Genomic DNA, 26470 nt, shown 5'->3' with positions numbered 1-26470 from the left:
AGGCTATATGTAATTCTATTTATAACTAACAGCCTGCTGCCTTTTCTTTCAATTCCAAAGATATTAAAAAACGTTTACGTCAGAGATGATATCTGCTCTCGACGCCTCGGCAGCCTTGAAGGACAGGACCTATCGATTATCTGGCTGCGTGTAGATTGTGACGATCATCCGCGAATCTACGCTTGCCTTTAAAGGTCCCATAGCGGTAATGCCGAAACCGACCGACTGGTTGAGCACGTCTAAATGGGTACAGATTCCGTACTGCAGCAGATCCCATCCGCAGAGATCGTGGTTCTTGGTGATTTTAATGCCCATCATGCCGAATGGCTTGGATCACACACTACCGATCATGCGGGTAGACCTGTTCTCGACTTCGCTTTAGCATATGATTTGACACAACTGGTCACCTCGCCAACGCGAATACCGGACGTGGAGGATCATACACCTTCCCTGTTGGACATTTTGCTGACTACTCATCCGGATAGCTATCAGGTTATCGTCGATCCCCCTCTGGGCTTGTCGGACCACTGTCTCGTTCGGAGTACAGTTCCGGTTACGCGGTACTCACGACCTCGTTTCATGGGCTGCCGCCGCGTGTGGCACTACAAGTCAGCGGATTGGGATGGGATGCGGTCCTTCTTTGCCTCCTACCCATGGGGGCGAGTTTGTTTCTCGCTGGATGATCCGAGCGTTATTGCCGACTCTGTTGCCGATGTGGTGCTTCAGGGTATGGTGGCAAGTCCCAGCCCTGGTTTGGTCGTTTCTGCAAAACGGCCTCACGCCGAAAATGGGAACGTTACCATGACTGGGCTAACGCATCAGCGTCTCGTGATGTAAAGACCAGCGCATTCAGAAAGGAATATAATTCTGCCTCTAGATCCTTCAAAAATGTGATTGCTAAGGCGAAGACGGAGTACATTGGCAGAATTGGCGAGAGACTGGTGCGTCTCCCTTCAGGAACACATGCGTTCTGGTCTCTCGCTAAGGCTGTTCTTGGGAATTTCTGTCAGCCTTCCTTTCCATCTCTGCACAAGGACGGTGAGTTATTGGCCCATACCGCGAAGGAGAAAGCTGATCTTTTAGGCTCTCTCTTCGCGTCGAATTTTACTCTGGATGACCAAGGAAATTGCGGTATCTAGAGGAGTACCAGCTGATTAGTGACCGCCAGTACGGTTTCCGTCGGGGTCGCTCAGCCGGTGATCTTCTAGTTTACCTTACTCATAAATGGGCGGAAGCAGTTGAGAGCAAGGGGGAGGCATTAGCAGCCAGTCTGGACATAGCGAAGGCCTTCGATCGCGTGTGGCACAAAGCGCTTCTTTCGAAGCTTCCTTCCTATGGGCTTCCCGGGAAATTATGCAGTTGGATTACCAGCTTTTTGGCAGATCGGAGCATCAAGGTTGTTGTCGACGGTGCATGCTCCGACCAAAAATTCGTCAACGCTGGTGTTCCACAAGGCTGCGTTCTGTCACCCACTCTGTTTCTTCTGCATATCAATGACTTGTTGCAAATCTGGAACATTCACTGCTTTGCAGACGACTGTACCGTTGACACCTCAAACACCGGCCGTGCTAATATTTCTCGGGAAAACGTCGAAGAAAACCGGAACAAACTTGTGTCTGAAATCGAGTCTTCGTTAAACGAAGTCTCGAACTGGGGCCGGCTAAACCTAGTCCACTTCAACCCCAAAAAGACGCAAGTTTGCGCGTTAACCGCCAAAAAAACACCATTCCTCGTATCTCCACGATTCGGGAACATTCCGTTAGCCGCCACAGCTAGTATCGGAATACTAGGCGTTGATGTTTCGAGCCTCGTTCAGTTCCGCGGTCAACTGGAAGGCAAAGCCAAATTGGCATCAAAAAAGCTTGGTGTGCTCAGCAAGGCAGGACAGTATTTCACGTCGGCCCATCGCCTAAGACTATATATAAGGCGCAAATTCGGCCTCACATGAAGTACTGCTCTCACCTCTGGGCAGGTGCTCCCCAGTACCAGCTCCTTCCATTTGACCGTATCCAACGTAGAGCAGCTCGAATTATCGACGATCAAGCTCTTTCTGATCTGCTCGATCCTTTGGCTTTGCGTAGAGATGTTGGATCACTCTGCATCTTCTACCGAATTTTCCACGGGGAGTGTTCCGAGGAATTGTTTGGATTAATCCCGGCAGCTGAATTTCACCTTCGGACATCTCGTCAAAATTCTAAATTTCACCCACACCACTTAGATGTCCGTAAATCCACAACAGAGCGATTTTTAAGGCATTTTCTGCCTCGCACAACCACTCTGTGGACCCAGATTTCGCCGGTGGTTTTTCCGAACCGATACGACTTGGGAACCTTCAAGAAAAAAGCGTACTTATTTCTTAAAGGCCGGCAACGCACCTGTAACTCCCCTGGTGTTGCAGATGTCCATGGGCGGTGGTAATCACTTTTCATCAGGTGAGCCTCCTGCTCGTTTGCCCTCTATAAAATAAAAAAATAAAATAGGTTTAAAATTTGTTAGAGCCTGTATAAGAAACGAGAGATTAGAATTATATTCTCAGTGAATCACATATCCAGTATATGTAAGTTCCGCCTCGTAACAAAATAAATATAAATTCGAAGATATAGAAATATTATTTTTTTTCTTTCAGCCAACCAGCAGTTTTAATCAGCCAAACCAACTACAAACTCGACAAGTAAATCAATACACTGTTGTATCAAAAGTCAAACCTTCAAATACTACAAGTACCAATAGTGTAGGAAGACCAAAATGTGGGCCAGTTAGTGTAAAAAGCATTGAAGGATTAAAATAAAGACCTGTAACTTCCAACAAAATAAATTCTAAATTAAATGCTATAAACAAAAAAAATATTGATGGACCCAAATTTGGTGAATATAAATGCAAAAAATGTGCTCGTGCTTGGAACAGTCGACTTTGCTGGCCTGACAAGTACCAGATCTGTAAAAAAATGCCATAAACAAGTTTACACACACAGCCATGTAAGTATTCAAGAACCATTATCTGAAGTCTATTTAATTCAACTAAGAATTGAAAGGAGATCATATGCCCAAAATTAAATAATTATATTAATGCACTTTTTTTTTACCTACATAGGATAATATATTTTTCTACACATGAGTCAATTCAAAATTGTTGCATTTATTTACATACATTTACACTCTAATTGCATTCCTGCCCATCCAGTGTCTTGTACTAACTTTTTTATTAATTTTCATAGAATATTTTAATTTACAGAGAGAATTACAGCCTTGTGATATTTCTGATGACCCAGAAAAAAAAGAGAGCATCCAAAAGAACTTTGTGAAAAGTGCAAGCAGCTAGGATGCTATTGTAACTCCAATGTTATTAAAAATAAGGTATATAAGGTAAATAATTATTGATTTTTTATCATATAATGATCTTATTTTAACATAATGTTTTAAGCATATACCCATATATGCTTATATATACCTATTATATATACCAGCATATATATGTTTATAAAATTAATTGAATTTTTTATTGTAATAAAATAAAAATACTAAACAAGAATTAAGTTTTAATTTCCGATTTGCTTTCTTTAATAAATAGATTGTTAATCATATCTACAAATACTTTATGTTTTAGTTTGTTTGATAACATTTGTGGTATGTCTATGGGAACTTCTTCCTTTGTTGCTGCTATGAAAGCAAATAATGGTAAAAATATTACTGACAATTCTTCTATGTCACTTTCTTCTATAAAATTTTCAATAAGTGCAAATTTATTAAAAACTGTTGCTATTTGATTATCACTTATCGGTATCTTAAAGAATTTATACTGAAAATAAATAAAATTTTCATAACATATTATTTTCAAACACACAAATATATAATTTCATAATAAACTATATAAATTTGCATAACTCACCCTTGTTGTGGCAACAAAGTTTTTGATGCAATATAGTAGACATCCCTTAGTAGTTTCAGTATGGTTTGTTTTTTCTGCTACAGATATTAAAAGTAAAGCATCATGAAATATATCTAAAATTTTTCCATTACCAAAAACCGTTAAACTGTCCCATATTTGATACCATTCTGGTAAAATAGTTGAACATATCACCTTAAATAGAAAAATAAAAAAGATACAAATACTATTCAAACATAGTGTATTTTATACATGACTATGGCATACCATAAACTTCAGAGGGTTTGAGCTAACATTCCACATAAAAATTATCATAATTAGTTCAGAAAATGTAACATAGACAGAAGTTACTTTCATTATTTATAATATCAAATGAATTATTCAATTATTCATTAAATGATATAACAATATGATTTTTATTGCGTAAATACATCAGTAAATGCAAACTAAATGTCTGTAATTGTTTACAAAAGTAAAGTTTGGAATGCCTTAATGCCCAACAACTAACGCATTCCAAACTTTAAACAAGGGCTAAGAAGGATTACTTTATTAATATGATCAATAATAATAATGATTATTTCTATCAAGCAGTGGTTTATTCTTATCACCTGGGAGAGCCATAGTGTTAAATGTTCTATGTCCATGTCTTTGTGTATATGTATTCCACTTATGACTTCTACAAATGTGTTGCCGGGTGGATTCCAAAGACGTCTAAAATAATACATATTCAACGGGTTGATATTTCTTAATTTACTTTTTAACCACGTACTTTCCTTCTCTGTAATTATAATAAAAGATTTTTTTTTATCATTGTAGGAATATCAAATTTTAATTCTTTAAAGAATTATATAGTTATTATTTAATGGAACTAATAGAGTAATTATTGGAACCAGGAACTAAATTGTAAATTTTTCTCATCAATTAAAAAATAAACCCCAGTTGTTATATAATTTTTATTGGAAGATAAATGTAATTCTTACCAGGAATAAGGGACTCATATGTATTTAAAAGTGACGTTTGTAACTTTAAAACAAGTTCCAAAGTAGAGGGAGAAAGTGCCATGAATGTATTGATCTTCCATCTCACAGTGTCAAGCACTTGTGCTAGCATGGCCAGTGTTGGAGCTCTGTATTCTATTAACTCTTTGAGGGGATACGCTTCTTGTAAAAGTTTGCAATGAATGTAAACACTATCGATGTTTTTGTTAAGAAGAGCACTGTGCAAGTTGGGCATAATTACCAATAAAAATAATTTTGGCCCAGGAATAGCATTTGATGTTTTAATACAACTTAAAAAATTTATAAAATTGTTTTGCTTTTCATCAGTGTCTAAATTGTTGGTAATGATTTCTTTAGCTATTAGAATAATGCATGGCTCTGTTTCCTCATTGTAGTAGTGCTTTGCAAATTTTTCTAGTGTTTTCATAAGTTTAAGCATAATATCAGTTTGTTGCATATTTTCACTTGCTAAAGTAAAAATTCTGGTGTATACTTTTCTAGGATTTTGCAGGAATACAGACAGCACGTCAGACACATCCATGTCTGGTGAGACGATAAGTTTATTGAAAAATTCTGTCATCATATTGTCAAACTCAGGAGTTTGAAAGTTATCATTGAATAAATAATTATTAAATTGCTCATCTACAATTTCATGTTTCGAGCCACTGCTACATCGCTGAAATACCCTAACTGCTAATAATCGTTCCTGTTTTACATTTTCAGTATTATTATGTAGATGACTATGTAAAATTTTAAACAATTTAAAACATTCATCTTCACTTAACAGGTCCAAATGATTAGCAATTTGCTCCATGAGGACTTTATTCTCACACAACTTGTCAATATGCAGCAGTGCTTTCACCCACTGTGCACTTTCACTATCCATCTTATTAATGTTTTCCACAATGTCTTCGGTTTTAGTTCTTTTTACTACTTCAACTAAGTCTAAAGGTTTACATGATATTTGTTGCAGCATAGTGACAATTGGGTGTTCTGAAACACTTGCAATTTTACATAGAGTTTTGTGAACTTTGTAACATAATTCACCAATAGTTTGTTGCATGCTTTTTCCATTGTCTTCGAATTCGCTCCAAGCGCAAAATATTTCTACGCTGACATCCATTACTAAAATTTTGCATACATCCAATAAAGCTATGTGAGAGTTATTTATACATTCTAATAGAGAATTATTACTACAATCAGATATAAGTATTGATGTTTGATTTTCATTAATGGCACCCTCCTTGTAAGTTAATTCATATATTTGTTGAAAGTCTGATGGTTTCAATTTTTGTACTGTGACAAAGTTGTTAAAACAATCTGCTAATAGACAAAGCATTAAATATAAACGATTTCCAATAAATTTATACTTTTCGTCCTTACTGAGGCTATCTAATTTGGATTTATTGGGTGGGTCCAAAAAATATTTCAGACAATTTTGCAAATTGTTTAGGCCATGAGTCAATTCATCATGTTCCAAATAAAAGAAAACAAACCTGCAGATCAGTCTGTAAGATGCAGCAGTTAAAAGTTTCAGTTTAGGCAAGCAATCTGTTGGATTGAAGTACTTGAAGTTTTCTATCAAAGCATCTGCCACTTCCAAGGCTAGTTGCGGACAACTGAATACTAATATTTCGTAAACGAATGAATCCATGTGTAGTCTCCACAAGACCTCACACATGAGGCATTTAGGTATTGTTGGTATCGTCCAGATAACAAAATCTATGCCATCTAAGTCTACCATTTCTTCCAATATAGTTAGATCTGCATTTATAACTACATAAAAAGTAAATTTACGCATAATTTGCACTGATTCTTCTAAGATTTTATTTTCAATCATATATTTTTCTTTTTGTAAGAAATTTCGTATACTGTCTATAACATATTGTATTTTTTCTTCGTTACCTAAAATTAGATAGTAATATATATATATCTTTTTTTAAAATGTTTTTTTGAGTGTATTATGATATTTACTTTACCTCCTCTGGAAGTTAATTTAGAAAAAGAATGCACACTGTCGGCAGATATGATCACTCCCTGAAATGCTGATAAACTTGGAGTAAATTCCATTATAATAAATAATGAAATATTTCATATAAAGTGTGAAGTCGGTATTTCAAAGTATTATTTTCAAATTAAACTTTAAAAGTATGATTGATTGATTATTAACTTGACAGATGACAGCGGATATTTTTTTAACTGTATTCGATCTTCAGAAAGGTATTGCACTGTACAGCCTCGCCTACCGTTTTTTGTAAATCCGATGAAATTCTAAGGCATTCAGCAGTCTTTTGCTTCTTTTTCTATTAATTCCCTTACTTTTAAATTATAATTTTGCATTATAATTTGCTATATTGAAAAGTTATTGTTTAATTGAATAAATAGAAAAATTAAGACGACATAACAACGCAGTTGTTAAATTGTCTTTGGGTTTGAAGTAGCGTTGCAGAACTATTCAGGATATCGATAGTACTATCGATAGTATCGCTTTGATCTATACTATCGCTAGCACTTTAATTATCCATAGTCTATCGATTATACGCAACACTAGTTTGGAGGTAAAGTATTTTTTAACTTAATGAATAGAGCTTGAATAGAGCAATTAAGACAACTAAAGAACGCCGTCTTTAAATTATCTTTCGGTTTGGAGGTTAGACATTGTAGGTTCGAGTTAGTTTCAGAAATCCTACAGAAAAATTCTAGACATGATACAAACGTCGTGACTAAAAAGGTTCTGGATTTCCTGTTAAACAGAAGCTCAAATTATAGGCACTTATTGCAGCTAAACTTAGATAAAAACAATTACTATTTGAATAAAATACCGATCAGTTAATGACAAATATGAAAAATATAGGAGAATGAATCAAAATCAACCTTTGGCCATTATTTGACATTTTTATAGCGCTGATTACTTGCTTTTTTTTACTTCAACTAATTGACCTATTCCAAATACGATTCTTCAATTCCATGCTAGGAAAAAAATGTGCGTTTCGGTACGTCCGACATAAGTGATAAATTAAACTATTTTAAGATGAACTATTTAATATTTATATTGAAATATGAAGCCAAACAGACTGACGTAAAATATTTCGTAACGAAACGGTTAACCCTTCCATGAGAAGTTATCACTTCAAAAGTAATTTGTATATAAGCTTCTGAGGAAAGGCAAACATATTGCACTTTTAAGCTAAATTTGTCCTTGAATGTATTAAATTGTAAAAAACGAATTATTATCCTTGAATAGCGAAAAAAAACACTTCGGTATTCAAGGAACCTTCCTAATTACTCCTCTTTTAAGCTTATCACTTGTGTTAGGAGTGGCATTACCCCAAGGGGTCATGATCAATCCTACTTTTTACTTCGCTAGGTGGCCCGTAAACCATTGCTCTATTGACGCGTAAGTCTAAATAGCAATAATAGTATCAAACGATATTATGTATATAGACACCGAAATCAATATACAATTGCTATAAAATAAATGTGTGGGTATTAATAAAGCAAGCATATAGTTAAAATGAAATAATATCTGAGGAATGTATCAGTTCGATTTATTTTTGAGTCTTTCCAAATTACGAAGATTCTTAAGTGCGCTGGGAAATTTGGAGTCTATTTTTAGAGCCATTTGATACATTTGCGTTGCTAAGTCATATTTTTTCCAACGATGATACAATACTCCTGTAACAAATGAAATAATATTATGATTTGCCATAAAATAAATAAAGTTTTTTGTTTACGAAAGTGGCAGCCCTCTTATATTATGCGGTTACTCTATAGCGGAAACAAACACTGCATGGGAGTAGACATTTACCAAGATTGGCGTAATGAATAGCTTGAACGCGATTCTGAAACAAATTGATGGCTTTCAGAAAATATTTCTCCGCCTTATTATATTCATCTATTTTTCCATAAATATTCGCAATAGCGAAGTGTATTAGCGGCGTTTCTGGTAATTCATCAAGCGCTTTAGGTATTATTTGCAAAGCTTTATCTATTTGTCCTGAAAACATACATTTAAGGATTTAATTTATTTCTACATGAATATAAATTATTGGAATTGTTATACTTTTGCGGGTTTGATACCTGTGTTATCCAACAAAGCCAGTAGATTCGTCCAAGCGGATACATGTTTAGGATTTAAGTTGATCGCGTGAAACCAGTTTTCTAATGCATCGTTTGTTTTATTCAATTCTAAATACTAAAACAGAACGATATTTAAGTTTAAATTAAACTTCAAATAAAATTAATCCGAGATAAAAATTGAATCATAATTACCAAATTTCCTAAATTGTAAAAACAATCTGGATAGTGTTTTCTATAACGAAATGCAGTTTTGTAGGCGATTTGGGAATCATTGTAACGACCTGTATGGGCTAATATGATTCCTAGATTCATCCAAGCCGCTGGAAAGTCGTTTCTAAAAATATATTATTATTAGGATACATATTCACTTGGTGATAGGGCTATGTGCAAGTCGGTCAGGGTAGGTATCACACCATGATACCTTCTATCGCCAAACAGCAATATTTAGTATCGTTGTGTTCACATACTATTTGCCAGTGTTATTAATTTACATACTATACATATTTTATTTTAAACTGTTATTATAAAAAAAATGTGTTTTGATTGTGTTATTGTGAGGAATTAATTAATAAACGTCATAATTGTCTATGGGATTATCTTAGTATTTATAAAATTATCAATCAGACGACTATATGCAGGTTATTGGGTAGGATCTATGCAGAGCTTTATTACGTTATATATATATAATATATAGCCTATTAAAATCGAAGAAGGAATAAAGATAAACAAATCTTAGATTGACGTATTACATGCGATGTGATAATAGCTCAGCAGAATATATTGTGCACTAATCATACTTCTTAATGAATATATCTTTATTTATAATACAATTCCACTTAACTACAATAACAACTTAGTCGACGTTAAAAAACGATTTTTTTTATCATAGATTCTTCAAGCCAACAACCAATGATATGGTGACAAAACGATATGAAATATTGTTTATTTGGCTTGTGTCCTCTTGTAGTCGGAAAAGGCTAGCTAGAGGAAAATAGACATATCATCAGTTAGTTTTTTATTACGGCTTGGTAAACACCTTACGGTAAGTGGTCACCACCATGAAAATATTAATCATTCCTGGTGCTCTAATGTATGTATGTGCCACTGAACCTGGAAACTAAAATGTTATCTATCTTGTGCCTGTACCGGTACCGGAAGTGCTGTTAAGTGGTAGAATGAGTGTTACTTGTTCGCTGATAAGGCTTATCACTAAGAGGTTTGATGATAATAATATAATTATTTGCCGTAGACAGTAATGGTTTCGACGTTCGATTGTTGAAAAAAGGGTAAACCCCCTAAGTGCCTCTACTTACTTAGCCTTAATAATGAATCTAAGTAAAACCATAATTTTAACATTTAATAATAAAGAGTTTGAACTATAATAGCTCGCTTAGTAGTAAAACAGTTACAAAGTTAAAAATGACATGTGAAGTGAGACGCTGAGTTGGAACGAAGCTGCTCTCGCTATAATTTATGTATTAAATAACAGATATACAATGAAATTATATCTGTTATTTAATAACAAAGTTTGATAGAAATTAAATAATAATAAGACACCAAATATTTTTTTCAAATAAAAAAAAATCCAGTTTGAATTAAAACAACAAACAAATTGTATATAAAAAAGAGACAGGCAAAAAGAGAAAGAGAAGAAAGGTCGCATATTGGTTTATCATTAAGTGGCGATTTAGTTCACTGTACTATAAGCAGCGCGGAAGAATATCGTTCCAAAAAAAAATACTAAAATGAATTCAAATTATATATTGTACTATTTTTGGCCAACGTGTTTTTGAGAGAGCAGCTGAGTATATTGTTCTCTGTACCCCTGACAACGTGTACGCGAATTATCATGATAATCAGTTCAGTTGCGTAACAAACAAACAAAATCACTTTCGCATTTATACCATTAATTAGGATTCCAAGAAAAACTGCAACATTTTTACTCACTTATAATGGAGAGATATTCTTAGATAATGTTCTGCTTCCTTATATTTCTTTTGATTCTTCAATAGATTCGCTAAATTGTTCATCGCTTGATAGTATTCCGGATACAATCTGAAAAACGAATATTAACATTCAAAAATCTTTAAAAAGTAAAGCAATCGTCTCTAAAAGCTAAGTTTTAATTTAATTAAATGGAATAAATCAAGTATAAGAACGAAGCTATTCTAGTCCTATCTTGTGTAATCTTATGTTCTTTTCACTGGATCTCAAATAACTCAATATTGAATAAATATAATATATGAATAAATATCACACAAATATATTTTTGAAGTTTTTTATACCTTATAGCTTCTTTATATTCTGCTAAAGCCCAGTCTGCATGATATTTGGCATCGGCAACTTTTGCAACATTGTAGTGTACTTTGGCATTTAATGGACAAATGTTTAAAGCATTTGTATAAAGTTGGTACTCATTTTGCCAGTCGTAAGATCTTCGCCAACTTTTTAATGCCAATATACATATTATACAAGTAAAATATACTTCCACTTGCTGAAAGGGTGTATATAATTATGTAAACGTTTATTTAAGCAGTGTTTATTAAAAACAGACGTTTTTAGGAAACAACAGTTTGGGCAAATCTGAAAGTGATGCAAGCAAAACTGAAAATTGTGTTTTTGTGATTATCTTTTAATATGTGTGTCTAAAATAGGGATAAACAAATATGTAATATGCATATTTTAAAAAGTATATTAAAAAAATTAAATAAATAAACGAATGAATTCTCATACCCTAAGCAACCATTGCAAACGACTATTAAATAGCACATTAAACACAAATGCGGATGTAAACTTGATTGTAAGTGGTCAACATCACCTTAGCAAATATTAAACATTCCTTACGTTGCCAATGAGCCACCGAGCTTGAGAAATTATATGCATAACATATCAGTTCCCTTGTATGATATTACACTGGCTCACTTACGCTTCGAACCGAAACACAACAATAAAAAAATATTGCTGTTTAGCGGTAGAATATATCATGATGAGTTGGTGAAGAAAGGTCTACTATCAATTAACAAAAAAAAAAATACTGACACATTAACGACGTGCGTAATATTCTCGAAGAGCTAACATCATCATATAAAAAATCAAACTAACCGTGAAATAATTATTGTATTTTTTTTTCATTTTGTATAATCCAATAGTGATGAGCAAACAATAGCCCGCTGAGGGTATGTAAAGTATTCTCTCGGCGATAACAAAACCCACGGGATATACAATATTAGCAGCCGGAAGAAATGGAATTACCATCAATGAAACAGCTAATAATTTAATCCTGAAAAAAAAAAAACAAACATTTCAATCAGTCGCAAACAACGTTTATAGACTGTATAACGTGAAGTGTTATTAAAAATACACTAATTAGTTGTTAGTATATCTGCTGATAAGTCAGCTCTGTATATGTTTAAATTTTTACGTTTGTTCAATTTACTGCCGATCTCTGGATCCGGGGTTCAAAATCCGTATGAGCCCAAAGGTTATCGATTTTCAAATAAATTTTTAGTAGCAATTTGGAGTTTCAAAGTTGGACGTGTTTAAGCTGCTGAGCCTAGGAAAGCAAGTAAAGCCTTCGGTGTTGTGTCTGAACTCTCTACTGCTGTGTCTTACCATCTGGCATAAATGTTTGCGTACTTACTTTTGCCGGCTATGGCCGAAACGGTCAAGCCTTAGGTAGAAATATATATGTCAGAAATATTTGACTATTTTGTTTTTAGAAGGACATTCTAATAAAATATTTTATAATTTAAGTTTCTCATCTGCATATTTCTTATAATAATTATTTAAACAGTATAAATAAAATACCTTTTAACATACCTTTTAATCGAATAATTGCTTTTTTTCGTAGCAATTGAAATAATAAAGAATAACCCATAGAGGTAAAAAGATAATACAAATATTATCCTATAATCCAGTATATTCCTTATTAATGGTACACATCCCATCGACCAATCATAGCAGAGCCATTGCGGCCATATTAATAAAAGAATATTAAGGAAATAAATATAATTATACGTTGCTACCTGAAACAATATAAAATTATTAGAAAAATTTGGTGTTCCTCTATCATAACCATTTGTACTTCAGAATTTATATCTTGCCTCGGCTAACATCGTATTTACGAATATGATCTTATAAGAAATAAGTCGGTAGATGAACAAAAATAATTACAACTCTTTTGTTATAATTAACGTACTTCTACCGTAGTCAGATTACCTATGTATGTATGGAACTTTATATTCATATAATTATTGTATAACGTCATTGGAAGAGACTAGCGTCTGAGACATATGCTCGGCCTAGTTAAGGAGCTTGTACTCAAAGGATAATTGTACGTACAAATTGTAATATTGTTCATAAGGTGTGGATATATGCATATAAATTATTTGGTTGTAATTTCTAATAAACTATGATCGACCGCTAAGAAGAAAGCTATACTCTTACCAATGGTGAAGGTTTTAAGAAATACCATTCGAAAATATATATAAAATTAAACACGATAAGGAGATACTGATCTGTATGATTCCATAAAACCAAAATCGTAGTAATAACTTACTTATTCGTTCCGAGACCGTTCCGCTCTCTTTACTTGCAAGTATTGCTGTTCTTAGGAACGCCATTGACACTTACTAGTTTGTGATCAATTTAAAATTGCAACTATATTTTAGGAGCAAATTACTTTTGTCACTGGATTTTGTAAAATACTATTCGTTTTTTTCCGATGTTTGCCGATGCACAATATTCATTCTTAAATATTCTTAAGCACAATACGTAGTTGGTATTACAGTATATTTAGCTTATCTATATACATAGACTCCATTAAAAAAATCATTTATTTTTAAATATCAATAATAGGTGTTGACGCAATGTAGGTTCAAAGTTAAATAATAAAATTAAATTGACAGACTGTAAATGTCTCACTGCCGGGCTGAGGCAACCCTTATAGAAAATGGTTAAGGTATAAGCTTATTCCATCGAGCTGTGTCAATGCAAGTCAGTGGCTGAATATGTGTTAAATTACATGCACATGCAGGTTTTCTGATAATTAAATGCATATGAAAATTTAAGGGTGCTTGCCAGGTTTTTAAGCTCTACAATTATCTGCCAAGTTTCACATCTTTTATCCATTCAGATTAAGCCGTTTTGTCTCCATAAGTAGGTTGGTAGTTTAAAAATTAAATAACTTTTTTAAAGTAAATTAATATACATGCCTTAGTAAAGAGATCATCACTGAAAGCTGTAGGATTATCAGTTGGTTTAAATTCTGGTTTAGTACCTCCCATCACAATCCATCTTGCATATAATAGAATCATTGCACATAATATAACGCATGCTATTCTATAGATAGATTTATTATCCACATGTACATTTATATAATTATTTATTTTATTTCGACTTTTTACTCTTCCTTTTGATCTGAATTTTATGTTAATTACTAAATCATATACACAGGATATCCCCTAAAATATTTTAATTCAAATAGTAATTTTAGTTTCACTTTTACAATTTTGTAACCTGATACAAAAAAATGATTAAAGTACTTGTTTCAATAAAATGTAAAATAAATTTCACCATTTGCCAAATCATTTAAAAAAAAAAAAATATTGTGTTACATAAGCAGCTTAAGATTGCTAATACGAAAAATATTATGCAAAAAGTCATATGCCTCGATGATTGTTTCTTTCAATGTTTATTTCAGTACCAAATGTGAGATTAGCTCTAGGTCACAGAATTATATTTTATAACTAAACTGTCATTATATACAAGAAGTATTTCATCAATTAAATTTGCATTCACTCACCAGCACAGTAATACCATTCTCCTTAAAGAGCATTGAAATTCCTGCTAATATAATACTGATAAATAAATAAATATTTAACATACTTTTTGTCTTAACTGCTTTATCATATATGAGGAATGATACAAAGAATGTTATGGCAGATAATAAATCTGCCCTTCCAACAGCACCACATACAGCCTCCACATGTACTGGGAGTACGCTAAATAGAATTGCTGCTAGAAACGGTACATCTATAGAATATTTTTTGTCAACATTTCTCATTTTTACTCTTTTCCAAATACAGTCATATGACATCCATATAAGTACACAACATGCGACATGACAAAAGAGATTTGTAGCTTTAAACTGTAAAGGTGACAACTCTTTATTTAGTAAATAGTTCAGCCTACAAAAAAAATGTTAATTAATAAACTATACATAAGGATTTGTATAATTAATTTCATGTCGACACACTTGTCCTGTCCCGATTATAAATTTAAAACTTACCTATACGATAAAATTGTTAAAGGCCGGTAGGACTTGTGACTTAAATTGCTTTTAATACTTGTACCCCAGAAATCGTTTTTGAATGGGTCTAACCATGATTCTGAAGTAATATCTTTGTTTTTAACAATAGCTTCTGAATCGTCAAATACGAATTCCCCATTTAAACTGAACATGAATGGTATAATCGATGCAAAACTGAGACAAAGTAATTTTGCGAACATTTTTTGAATTTATAAATTAAGTTTATTTTTCTCTTTTTCAGTAGAGCGAAGTTTTATGTGTTTAAAATAATATTAACAAGTTCACTGTGATATTTAATATCTTATTTATTAAAAGTTACAACGAAGTAACCAGTAAGTAATAAACAGTTATTATTTTGTGCATTATTTTGACAACTTGACATTGACATTACACTTAAATGGAAGCTATAAGCTTATAGCTACTATATAGTTTCAATGTTAAATATCTTAGATAAGTTATTGAAGATATATAAAAATCTTATAGATTTATAAAATAAAATAATAAGAGATTAGTCGTTTCGCACGATATCTTTAAATTTTAGTAATTAATCGGATTGATAAACAGAATAAAGTATAATAAAAGATAGTTTGTCATAGAAATTGTGCGAGAAGTACAGACGTTCTCACATATGGTGTTCATTGATCTCGAGAAAGCCTATGATAGGGTGCCTCGTGAAGTGTTATGGTGGGCATTGAAAGAGAAAGGTTTGCTTGGGAGGTATGTGGAGTTAGTCCGTGCTATGTACAGGGGACCCTGTACCTAAGTCCGATCGTCTGCCGGCAACACCGACCAGTTCAGTGTGTCTGTAGAGTTGCACCAAGGGTCGGCAAGTCCTTACCTCTTTCTGCTGATTATGGACGCTCTAACGGCGGACATACAGGAAGAGGCACCCTGGTGCATGCTTGTTGCCGACGACATTGTAATGGTTTGTAAAGATGGACCTGAGATCCAGAGCAGTATGAGAGATTGGCAACAGAAACTGGAGAATGTTTGCTTGAAAATCAGTAGAACGAAGCCTGAATACATGTTCTGATATTTCTCCGGTCCTAAAGACATAGCGCTTGATGGCTTGTTCCTTCCATTCTACTCCGACTTCCGGTATCTCGGTTCACTCATTCAAGGCGATGGCGAAATAGATCGAACGGTGAAGCACACGATTAACACAGGTTGGATGAAATGGCGGCAGGTTGTGGGAACAATTTGTGACCCCGTATTCCCCTTAAACGTAAGGAGAAGGTCTATAAGACCATGGGTAGATCTGCTGATCTATATGGATGAGATTGTTGGGCTACAAAAGGGATGACTGCAAGACAATTGCATGTGGCGGAGATGAGAATGCTGAGAGGAATTTCTGGTGTTATGCGAATGGATAGAGTAAGAAATGAGTATATAAGATGAAGTTTGAAAGTGGCACCAGTAACCGAGAAGCTATGTGGAAACCGGCTGTCATGATATGGGCATGTTATGTGGAGGAATGAGGACCATGTTGTGAGGAAGGTCTTGAACATGGATGTAGATGGATATAGACGTAGGGGACGACCAAAGAAATGATGGATGGATTGTGTGAAAGACGATATGGTTTAAAATAATGTTACTTGTGAGATGACATACGACAGAGTAGTATGGAAGAAGACACGCTGCGCCGACCCCAAGTAAAATTGTGATAAGGCCAGGAGGATGAGTTTCTCATAGAAGTATATTGTTTGTCATATAAGTATAATATAAAAGATTTTTGAAAGATTTATTTTTAAAGTAAATCAACTATTGAAAAAAAATACCATAAGTTCAACGTCTTAGAAATATATTTCATTGTTTTTATAAGTCAATGTATTTAAAATAATTAATCAAACAAATAAGTTCTTTAAAAATATGTTTTAAACTAGAATAAACTTATCGTTCGATTTTAGTATACAATACATTTAATATTTTTGTTAATTCATAATTTAATGAGACATAGACGTAACAGTAAAATTTGTAGCAAGTGGTTGAAGTGTGTGTTTTATATCAAGCGCTGTCCTTGGGTCTCGTAACGCGGCTGCGGCATGGGCCAGTTGTAGCGCACATTCAGGTGGCGCGCTTGTCGGGAGTGCGGTGCATTCTCGCTCCAGTGCGCTTCCCACGCATGTGAGAAGTTCAGCGAAGCCAAGGGATATAGCTGCACGGCGTAATCGGTTCAGTTCCTGGATATCAATGTTGTTTATTTTTAAGTATCACAACTTAGTGATAACGTGGCGAGGTCATATTCACCCAGTTATATTTTTTATAATGAGGCTATACATATAAAAATAACTAATGAACTTCTAATATAGTAAACCCAATGAAAGACAACTGTGGTATTCAACTTTTTTTTGGGGTAAATCACATTCATGTTATACACAATATACGGACATAACATCTTAACTCTGAATGTTGGTGCAATGGCGATGTAATGGATGGTTATTAATTCTTATAGCGCCAATGACTCTGGTTGGTGGTGACCAATTATTATCAGGTGGCTCATTTGCTCGTTCGTGTACCTATCTAATAAAACTTGAAATCTAATGGAAAATATTATTATTACCAAGATGAGTTTGATGAAAACTAGTGACAATGACATATAAATAAAATTAATAAAAAGATAATATTAGAAATATTGGCCAATATTAGTTTTAGCAGTTGACTTAAGTTGAAATTTATTTATTTAATTTCTGTAAGCAGAAAAAAATAATCTTTGCTTCTGTAGGAAAATAAAATAATTTTCATTGAATTATTCACCTTGTAAAGATGTTGGGTTTTGTCGGGCAACTTCCTAGCGTGTCTCAGTACTTTCTGCACGTCGGCGAGGAGCGCATGCGGGCGCGCCCACGCGCAGCCCGAGCCGCCCCCGCTGTACGAGCGCCACGAGCGCACCGGGAACGTGTCCGCTGAGAAAATTGTAACATATAATAAAATTGTAACTGAAAAACAAATCCAAATTGAATAAAGTGAGGGCGTTATGGTCTTTGTCTAAAACACAGTGCCTTATTTCTTAATGATTTATATTTAGCTGAAACTACACTTCTAATTTTTCTAAGTGTTAAATAAAATTGCAGATTTATAAAGAACGAAGTAACTAAATGGATTTCTATTTTTAAGCATCTTCTCTACCAAAATTCGAAATCGAACTATTATGTATTATCTTCTAAAATTGCACACTTTTCAAAGATGTATCTTTATACTTTATATTATTGCAGTACAAGTTTTTATTTTTAAATCCCATAACAAAGTGAGATTGCGATATGTCACACGAGTTTAGAAACTAGATTTGGTTAAATTGTTGCTAATGTTTTATAAACTATGGTAGTTACGCCATAAATATATTCATTCATTTAATCCTCTAATACAAGAGAATTTAAAATAATATATAGAATAAAAGATTTGCGAGCGAGTTGAAAGCGAACATTTTGCCCGTCTGTGAGAGCCGAGAGACATGCGTTTTGGACATTTACTAACGGAACGGATTTGGACGAGTTTGTCTACTTAGAAAATGCAAAAAATGAAAACAAAAGAAGACACAGCGATAAATTTGAGAGGATTCATTATTTACAAATGTTGGTTTCTTTTAACAGTCTAAGTATGAACTAGCGTTCCCTGTCGAGGCTTAAATCGGAAACGGTGCACGGACAATTATAACAAAAGTCCTACTAGAAGTAGTGTTTTCCTCGACAGGCCCCAGTTGGTCCAGTGGGCCGAGCCAGGGTGCAGCCGAAGCTCCAGGTCTGAGGATGCTCAGTAATAAGCATGATCGTCGAGCCCTCGATACTTCGCACCAAGCTGATAGTGTGCCCCACCAGTCCGCTCCAAGCTGGACTATCGCAGACATGCCTTCTACCTAATCAATAGTATAAATTGGTGATAAATTAAAAAATAATAATATATATAAAATTACGTATGCCTATTGGCTACTAACTCAGCTATATAAACAACGAAGAGTTTATACTTAATATATTTTTATTTATAACACAGGACTATTCCATTTAACTATTTATACCTATTTTATTTATTTTCCAAAGTTTCAATAATACTTTCATGGACGTTCAAAATGCCATTTCTTCGCAAATCCATAATGATATATCATAGATTTTTCAACCTGTCAAATGTTGTTTATTTGGCTTTTGTCACCATTCGGTTGAAATAGACTATAGTTAAAAAAAATAACTACTGTTTTTCTTGCCTCGTTTTTTTATGTCCTCGTTAAAATCAAAAGTGCTTATAAGTATAACAGCCTACTTAAAATAAAGAATATTAAATTTTAAGACAAAAATATATTTACAGCATTACCTTTAGTGCTCCATGTAACAGAACGCAGAAATTGGAAACTTTACTCGGGTCAGAGGAGTCGTCCTCTGTTGACGTTCCTTCTGTGCTGCTCCCTTCCTGTGAAAAAAAATAAATTAATAATAAGGTTTTTTTATGATTTTACAACAGCAATCTGAGTGCAAATCTGAACCCTCAACAAGTCAAATAACCAGGGTTTACCTGAAAGTATTTCATTATATATTTTCTTTGATTATTTATTCATTTATTAACAACTCATGTTTCTACTTGATAAAATTTTAAAATTATTGACTGATAGTGGGTATCCCAGGATGAACATTCACAAATACCTTATGAAATGTTGGTGAAAAATGAGAACGTATTTTTCAGAATTAATCGCCTAAGGGGGTTAATTGGGGGATGAAAGTTGTTATTGTAATTGGGTTGTAAATTCACTTTGTACTGTTGTTATTGTAATTGAGTTGAAATTCATTTTTTTCGAAATATGGTAATAGAGTCTATTCAGCTTATGTATATGAGAAAAATACATATATTAAAGCCAATCCACTTAAGAGGGTGATACTTAGGTTGGTAGAATGATAGATTATATCATTTTCGGATTTTGGAAATCGTTGACTAGGATTCTGGTTACGAGTTAAAGAAAATTAAAAAGTTGCACAAAATTTCTATTGGAGCTCACCTTTATAAATTTTTGAAAAATGTAAATCTGTTTTTATGGGTATTCATTCTTAGTGATTATAGAAGATAAGCAAAGTCAGAATTCATGTCATAAGAGAGAGAAAAATTGCCCATCATATTTTGTAGGTGGGTGCCTTGACTGCCAGGTGGTGCCAACTTATCACCAGGTGACCCATTTAATTGACCGCTTACCTATTTTATAAAAAATATATACTAAAAAGAGTGTGACGTCACATCGTCGAAACCTGTGAGGCGATGTATGTGTACGTGAGTGGTGTGCGATTTTGGCGTTAAAACCTTTTTTTTTTTACTACGTGTCTATAAGTCGGCTCTAGAAGTGATGACATAAACTTATCTTGCACGTACCTTTGTAGGTGTTTTAGAACCATAATTTTCACGAGGTGTTGTGTTGCTACCAATTTGAGCTTGAGGTATGACGAGGTGTTTGCTAATCGCTATTGGTGTACCTTAAAAAAAAAAATAGCAGAAATAAATTCAAACAATGTTTAATCTTCAGATATGTTTTACACTTAATAATCGTTGGAGAAAGATGGCACTATGCACCGACGATCTGGAGCGGAACACTGTCGAGGAGTTGGGGATCCATAGCGTAATAAATACGATCTACTTGAAAATGACGATGTAAGAAATAATAACTATTCCCTAAATTACACCAATGCGCCACCAAGCTTGGGAGCTAAGATGTTATGTCCCAAGTTTATACCGCTGGGCGAATTTGATTCTATGGAAAAAAAACAATAATGGTTTTATTACTTACCTAAGTCTTGTTGTTGTAAGAACCCAATTACATGTAGTTGACTGGATAGTGTGTAACTTGCAGATAAACCCTCGTGGGAAGCAGGTTGTGGAGCTGGAAAGAGTTGCACTCTTGTTTCGAGTTGTCCACACTTAAGAGTGCACCAAAACTCTTGATAATGCTGTTCACATAGACGAGTCATAGCTGCTACTACCTTAAAATTTATAATAAAATTACTTCAAAAATGTATAAAAATAAATACATATAAATTATATATTTTCAGAAAACCACATGGTATCTGAAGCATGAACCAGGGTGGGTTTGTGCTTCAGATAGTAGTATTCTTTCACCCATAGGTAAAAAGTTGTATATAGTTGTTGTAAATGCCTTTAATGGTGTATCACACTCTACTAGTCGACTATTGTGGTTTTTTAAACAAATATTACATTGTATACTTACTCCAGGAACGTTTAGCTGATCAGGAGAATAGATAGCACCACGGGTTATGTTGCCATTGGAATTATTTGATGTATTACATGCGAGATCAACAATTTTCTGATATAGTGGCATTGCTAGAAAAAAAACAAAGAGATGGATTTAAAGAACTATCAATTCAATTAAATCATTATCGTCAATATTTTATTTTAATATTTGCATTAGAAATTAATTTTCAACATTGTCTGTTTAAACTGTTTTAAAAAAAGGATCCAATACCTAATTTATAGATTAATTAACTATAGATCTCTTAAATTTTAAGTAATATTAAGAATCTAATTTTTTAACAAACTTAACCAATAATAGTTTTGGATAGTAAATTAATACTAATATTTAAATGAAAAAAAGCATATCTTATATTTTAATACCATGTTGCAAGCTTGAATCATGAGGAGATACTATAGGTAATACATGTATCTTTCCAGGGTATGTTGGTGGTAGTGGAAGGGCCTGAATTATGCGATTTCTGCCAATTGCACCCACTCCACTACTGCCATCCGTAATCTACAAAGATTTTTTTTTATGAAATTTAAAAATTTAATATAAAATGCTGTTTAAGTTTGATTTTTAAAGTCACAACTATGCAGGGAAGCACTTTATAATATATATAATTAAATATAAAAAGACATTTATAAAAAAAAAAATTTTTGACCTATTGAGTGTATAATAAGCGCCAATAATAATATGTTATTTATCACTGTATCTTACCAAAAAACAATAATTAAGCATTTTAATGAATTGAAGAACAAAGGTTTAAATAATGCATTAAAAAGGGCCATTGTAACTATAGATAATAGTAATTCATACAAAGTATTATTAATATTAGTACCAAAATTATCTGAACTGGTGTTTGGTAGCCCCATTCATTTAGAATCAGCTGATTAACTCCATGAAGAGCTGTTTCTATACATGTTTTGTCTCCGTCATCCAAAAGAGGTAATTTTACCCTTATGTTATCAAATTCACGTGTAAAAGGAACCGCAACTGCAACAATTTTTGTAATTTTTTTACCTGTATATAATGAATATCGATATAAAGTTTTCTAGGGGATTTTATATGAATACCTTCGTAAACTGAGGAGAAGGTGACTAATGCGACATATTCCAATTTAGCGTGTATGCATAGATAGTCTAGAAACGTGTTTATAGCGGCTGTAGCTAACGTAAATCGAGTGTGGGTTTCTGTCGTGTCCGTCGTCGGCACTGGCCGGGACATAGACAGGGAAACATCTAATAAAATTACAGTAGGCATAACTAAAGCCCTAATTGTTCATTTAAAACTAATAACTATAATAAATATTGTATCCTAATAACGTATCGTGATCGTGTATACGTGTATACTTTTACAATACGAATAGTTTAACAACGAAATTGCAATTATTTACTTTTCCTAAATAGTTTCAAATAATTGACATAAATCTAGTCTGACAATGACAGCAGTGATACCTACTCGTATACAATATTTCCCCTAAAACCAACTTAAAATTTCCCTAAATGTCGATTAACAACTCCGAAAGTTTTTGTTGTAGGTACCCTGTTTTCACTTAAATTAAACAGTTCTCACTTTTTATTTCTTAAATTTTCCTCAAATTTACTAAACTTTTCTTTGTATATTTTTTTTACTTTATCCTTTATTTTCTTATTTTCCATTATTTTTAGATTTTTATACTTTTGTCAAATTTTTTCCCAAAAATCCCCCTAAGCAAATGTAACCATAAAAAGCTCCTTAACATCCTCATTCTCCCTAAATATAGGGAGAAAACACCCAAATTGGCATCTCTGAACGACAGACATGACCAAGATGTTATACAATGTCTGTCTTCAGTTGTAAAACTTGCCATTACAAAATTTTCATTTAAACCATTATGAACTGTTAAATATTAGACATGGCTTAAAATGTTTGTAATGTACTATTTTATAAATTTATAAATGTATGGAATATATGAATTAATTAAAACTTATATGAATGTATCAATATATATAATAATAAATAAACGTACATTTTAATAATTATTAACGCTTGTAAGTGATTTTTACAAATTAATTTCTTGTATTACCTTATAAGTAATTACAGATGTACATGCTCATGGACCTAACACTCCACCGGTTGAGAAGTCAGCAAAAGGTCTAGTAGAGAAGGCGCTTGGGTGGGCTGATGAAACAGTTGGGTTAAGTCATATACGCGAATTCCGGGCAAGAAAACAGTTCTTGCGCAACATGGCAGATGTTGCTCAAGAGCGCCTGACTAAGATGGACAAACAGTCGATTTGTTTCCAACTCACCACTGTGGGATCTGAAGAAGCACACATAGACTCGATTCTGATGAACCAAGTTCAAACGTACCAATAACAGCGAGAAGCAGCGCAATCGGTGACAACCGACTTCCATCCTGACGAATAAGCACACTCCAGCTTTCGCTTTGAAGGACTCTTCAAATATATAGCCAGGATATCTGAGGTAACTGGTATCGACAGGTCGGAGTATCTGTGTTTCCGTAAAAAACAATATTCCCGCCGTGCTGTCTCAAGATGATGGTGGACAGCGTTGAAGTTAGCGTGGAGTCCACGGATGTTAGTGAACTCGACATCAAACAGAGTATTTGTGGTGGGGGTGTGCACCGCTGAACGATCTTTCTTGATGACGCGCTACCATAATTTCTAAATGAAGGAGACGTGAAGCGAGCGACGCTTTGCCACGACACAGATGGTCGAAGCACAGAGATGTGTTGCTCCAAAAAGCTGCCAAAAGGTAAAGTACACTGACCCTCCAAACGGTAGGGGCCCTGAAACCCATGGAAGTGGCCGCCGGGACCCTTCCTTCCTGTCACCAACTGGCACAACGGTCCACACCGATATTGTACGGGGCATGGTGAGGCAGCCTCACGAGCTGGTTATGCGCGCTTTGGCCCTTGTACTGTACCCGAGCGAGCCCAGTAATAAGTATTGCATATGTGGGGGAAATCATATTGACCTCCGCTGACAATATATATAATATCCCTATAACAAAATTATAATGATTTTTATTAAAAATAAAATTTATTAATAATAATGTGAGCTTAGCTAATGTTTCTTTTTTAACTCTAGAAGTATAAGTACGTAGTTAAACATTAAAAATGTATTTTTAAAATAACTAATTCAAATCTGTAAATACTCATTGTAAAACATGCAGGGAGAGATAAATATATTTACTAAAGAAAACATACAGTCAATTATTAATTTATAAGCCTACTTGAATATTGACAATGAAAATACGTTGATGTTTAAATTTATGATTAACGTTTCACGTAAGTTTTAAAATGGAAAATAATTTTGAAAACAATAAAGTCAACACAGACTTGGAAAAAGAAGAGTATAATTTTAATTTTAATTTTATAAACGAACCATGGGATGACCGTTCAAAAAGAAGTAAAATTGGAATAGTTTCATTGCTCGTTACCATATTTATATCTACGATGGCTCTTGTTATTAATAACTTAGTTATGCATTATAGAGGATTTGATTCAGAGATATTCTATAGTAATGTTGAAATAGATTGTAATTTGGTTAAAGTAGACGACTACCCGTATGCTGCACGAATTCATTCGGTCTCGTCAAATGAAGTGATATGTATAGGCGCAGTCGTATCTTCTTCTTCGATATTAGCAAATGAATTATGCATAAAATCAGGTCCTATTCGGTTACGTCTGGGAAACCCTAATCAGTAAGTTGAAAGACCGTAATAGAAGACAATAAATAATAGTGTGTACACCGGTTTTCATGGGTACGCCACTCCGAGGTCCCGGGTTCGATTCGGGCCGAGTCGATGTAGAAAAAATTCATTAGTTTTCTATGTTGCCTTGGGTCTGGGTGTTTGTGGTACCGTCGTTACTTCTGATTTCCATAACACAAGTGCTTTAGATACTTACATTGGGATCAGAGTAATGTATGTGATGTTGTCCAATATTTATTTATTATTTATTTGTTTAACTAAATTATATCTATATTTACAAAATCGGAGAATTTCTGGAACTTTCAACGCCAGGCTTTAACCCATTCAAGGCTTACAGATATTCTATGAATTTTACCAGAACGAAATCGGCACAGTACAAGTGCTCAAAATAAATGTTATAGACAGTTGATATACCGAAGAGATCATTAATTTTAATTTTTCTTTTTTTCAGGCCCAGATGTAAAAAAGGCTTTTCTGTTGACACCGTGGATCCTATTCCTCATGAAGGCGTGATTACAAAAAGTTTGGTACTTTTAAGCAGTTTTGAAAATATGAGAGATTGTATCAAAAAAATTAAAATTAGTGGTAAAGTAGATTTGAAGAGACAGTTTTATATAATTGGAAGACCCTTTCGCGGCGAAAGAACATTACCATTACAAATTGCTAGATCCATTGCAGATAATTACACCAATGGTGAATATTTACTAAATTTTAACAAGAACAAAACAATATGCGTGCAAACTATTGGGAAATGTCCAGTACGAGCTGGAGACTTACTCATACAGAAGGGTCGATTACTAGGTTTAGCGTCTACTAGCGTACATAGAAGAGAAAAAACGAACATTGCATGTTTTGCTGACTTGAGTATTGTTAATAATGAATTAAAGGCATTCGAAGTGGAGGTTGACAGTAAATAATCTCAAATGGTTTGAACTCGAGGAGTTCTTTAAAAAGCATATTTATTATAACGTATATTAAACGAAAATGAAAGATATTTCAAACATATAAAACTTATCTTTTATTTGGGTTTACCTAAACTCATTAATCAACTTAGAGTAGGTAAGATAATGAATACTAATAAAAAGAGGAAAGTGTGGTTCATGATAGAGCATTGTAGAGAAGAGTCCAAAGAACAAATGTAGCCAGTGGAAGCGCTTATTGCAAAATTTTCACACGCTTTATTATTGAAAACCCGTACAGTTTCATAATAAATTTTCAAATAAGTTAAGGCATTGCTTTTGAGTTGTTTACTGGTTCGAATTTATAC

General features: G+C 33.6%; 4 protein-coding genes across 4 annotated transcripts; 1 reads left to right on the top strand and 3 right to left on the bottom strand.

Annotated features, from left to right (window-relative positions):
- Positions 1–3528: 3528 nt before the first annotated feature.
- Positions 3529–7050, bottom strand: LOC125071096. Its single transcript, XM_047681191.1, has 5 exons — positions 6860–7050; positions 4863–6785; positions 4491–4660; positions 3886–4077; positions 3529–3795 (listed from the first exon to the last, which is right to left on the bottom strand). Exons 1-5 carry the CDS (start codon positions 6948–6950, stop codon positions 3529–3531), a joined length of 2643 nt encoding a protein of 880 aa, XP_047537147.1. The 5' UTR covers positions 6951–7050.
- A 1357-nt stretch (positions 7051–8407) lies between these two features.
- Positions 8408–15609, bottom strand: LOC125073886 (protein O-mannosyl-transferase TMTC4-like). Its single transcript, XM_047684972.1, has 11 exons — positions 15250–15609; positions 14764–15148; positions 14174–14422; positions 12780–12985; positions 12063–12240; positions 11246–11454; positions 10908–11015; positions 9153–9294; positions 8961–9075; positions 8689–8877; positions 8408–8555 (listed from the first exon to the last, which is right to left on the bottom strand). Exons 1-11 carry the CDS (start codon positions 15468–15470, stop codon positions 8419–8421), a joined length of 2139 nt encoding a protein of 712 aa, XP_047540928.1. The 5' UTR covers positions 15471–15609; the 3' UTR covers positions 8408–8418.
- Positions 15610–17132: 1523 nt separating this feature from the next.
- LOC125073869 (integrator complex subunit 14) lies at positions 17133–22899 on the bottom strand. The gene is made up of 10 exons (XM_047684953.1): positions 22561–22899; positions 22326–22480; positions 21865–22000; positions 21461–21573; positions 21023–21215; positions 20611–20711; positions 19570–19665; positions 18934–19120; positions 18025–18173; positions 17133–17450 (listed from the first exon to the last, which is right to left on the bottom strand). Exons 1-10 carry the CDS (start codon positions 22745–22747, stop codon positions 17214–17216), a joined length of 1554 nt encoding a protein of 517 aa, XP_047540909.1. The 5' UTR covers positions 22748–22899; the 3' UTR covers positions 17133–17213.
- A 1891-nt stretch (positions 22900–24790) lies between these two features.
- LOC125073878 lies at positions 24791–26136 on the top strand. Its single transcript, XM_047684963.1, has 2 exons — positions 24791–25194; positions 25655–26136. Exons 1-2 carry the CDS (start codon positions 24791–24793, stop codon positions 26118–26120), a joined length of 870 nt encoding a protein of 289 aa, XP_047540919.1. The 3' UTR covers positions 26121–26136.
- Positions 26137–26470: the final 334 nt, after the last annotated feature.

The sequence above is a fragment of the Vanessa atalanta genome, chromosome 2 (genome assembly GCF_905147765.1).
Source record: "Vanessa atalanta chromosome 2, ilVanAtal1.2, whole genome shotgun sequence".
Lineage (NCBI taxonomy): Eukaryota > Metazoa > Arthropoda > Insecta > Lepidoptera > Nymphalidae > Vanessa > Vanessa atalanta.
Note: the sequence above shows the minus strand (reverse complement) of the source record. Positions and strands in the feature narration are given on the sequence as shown.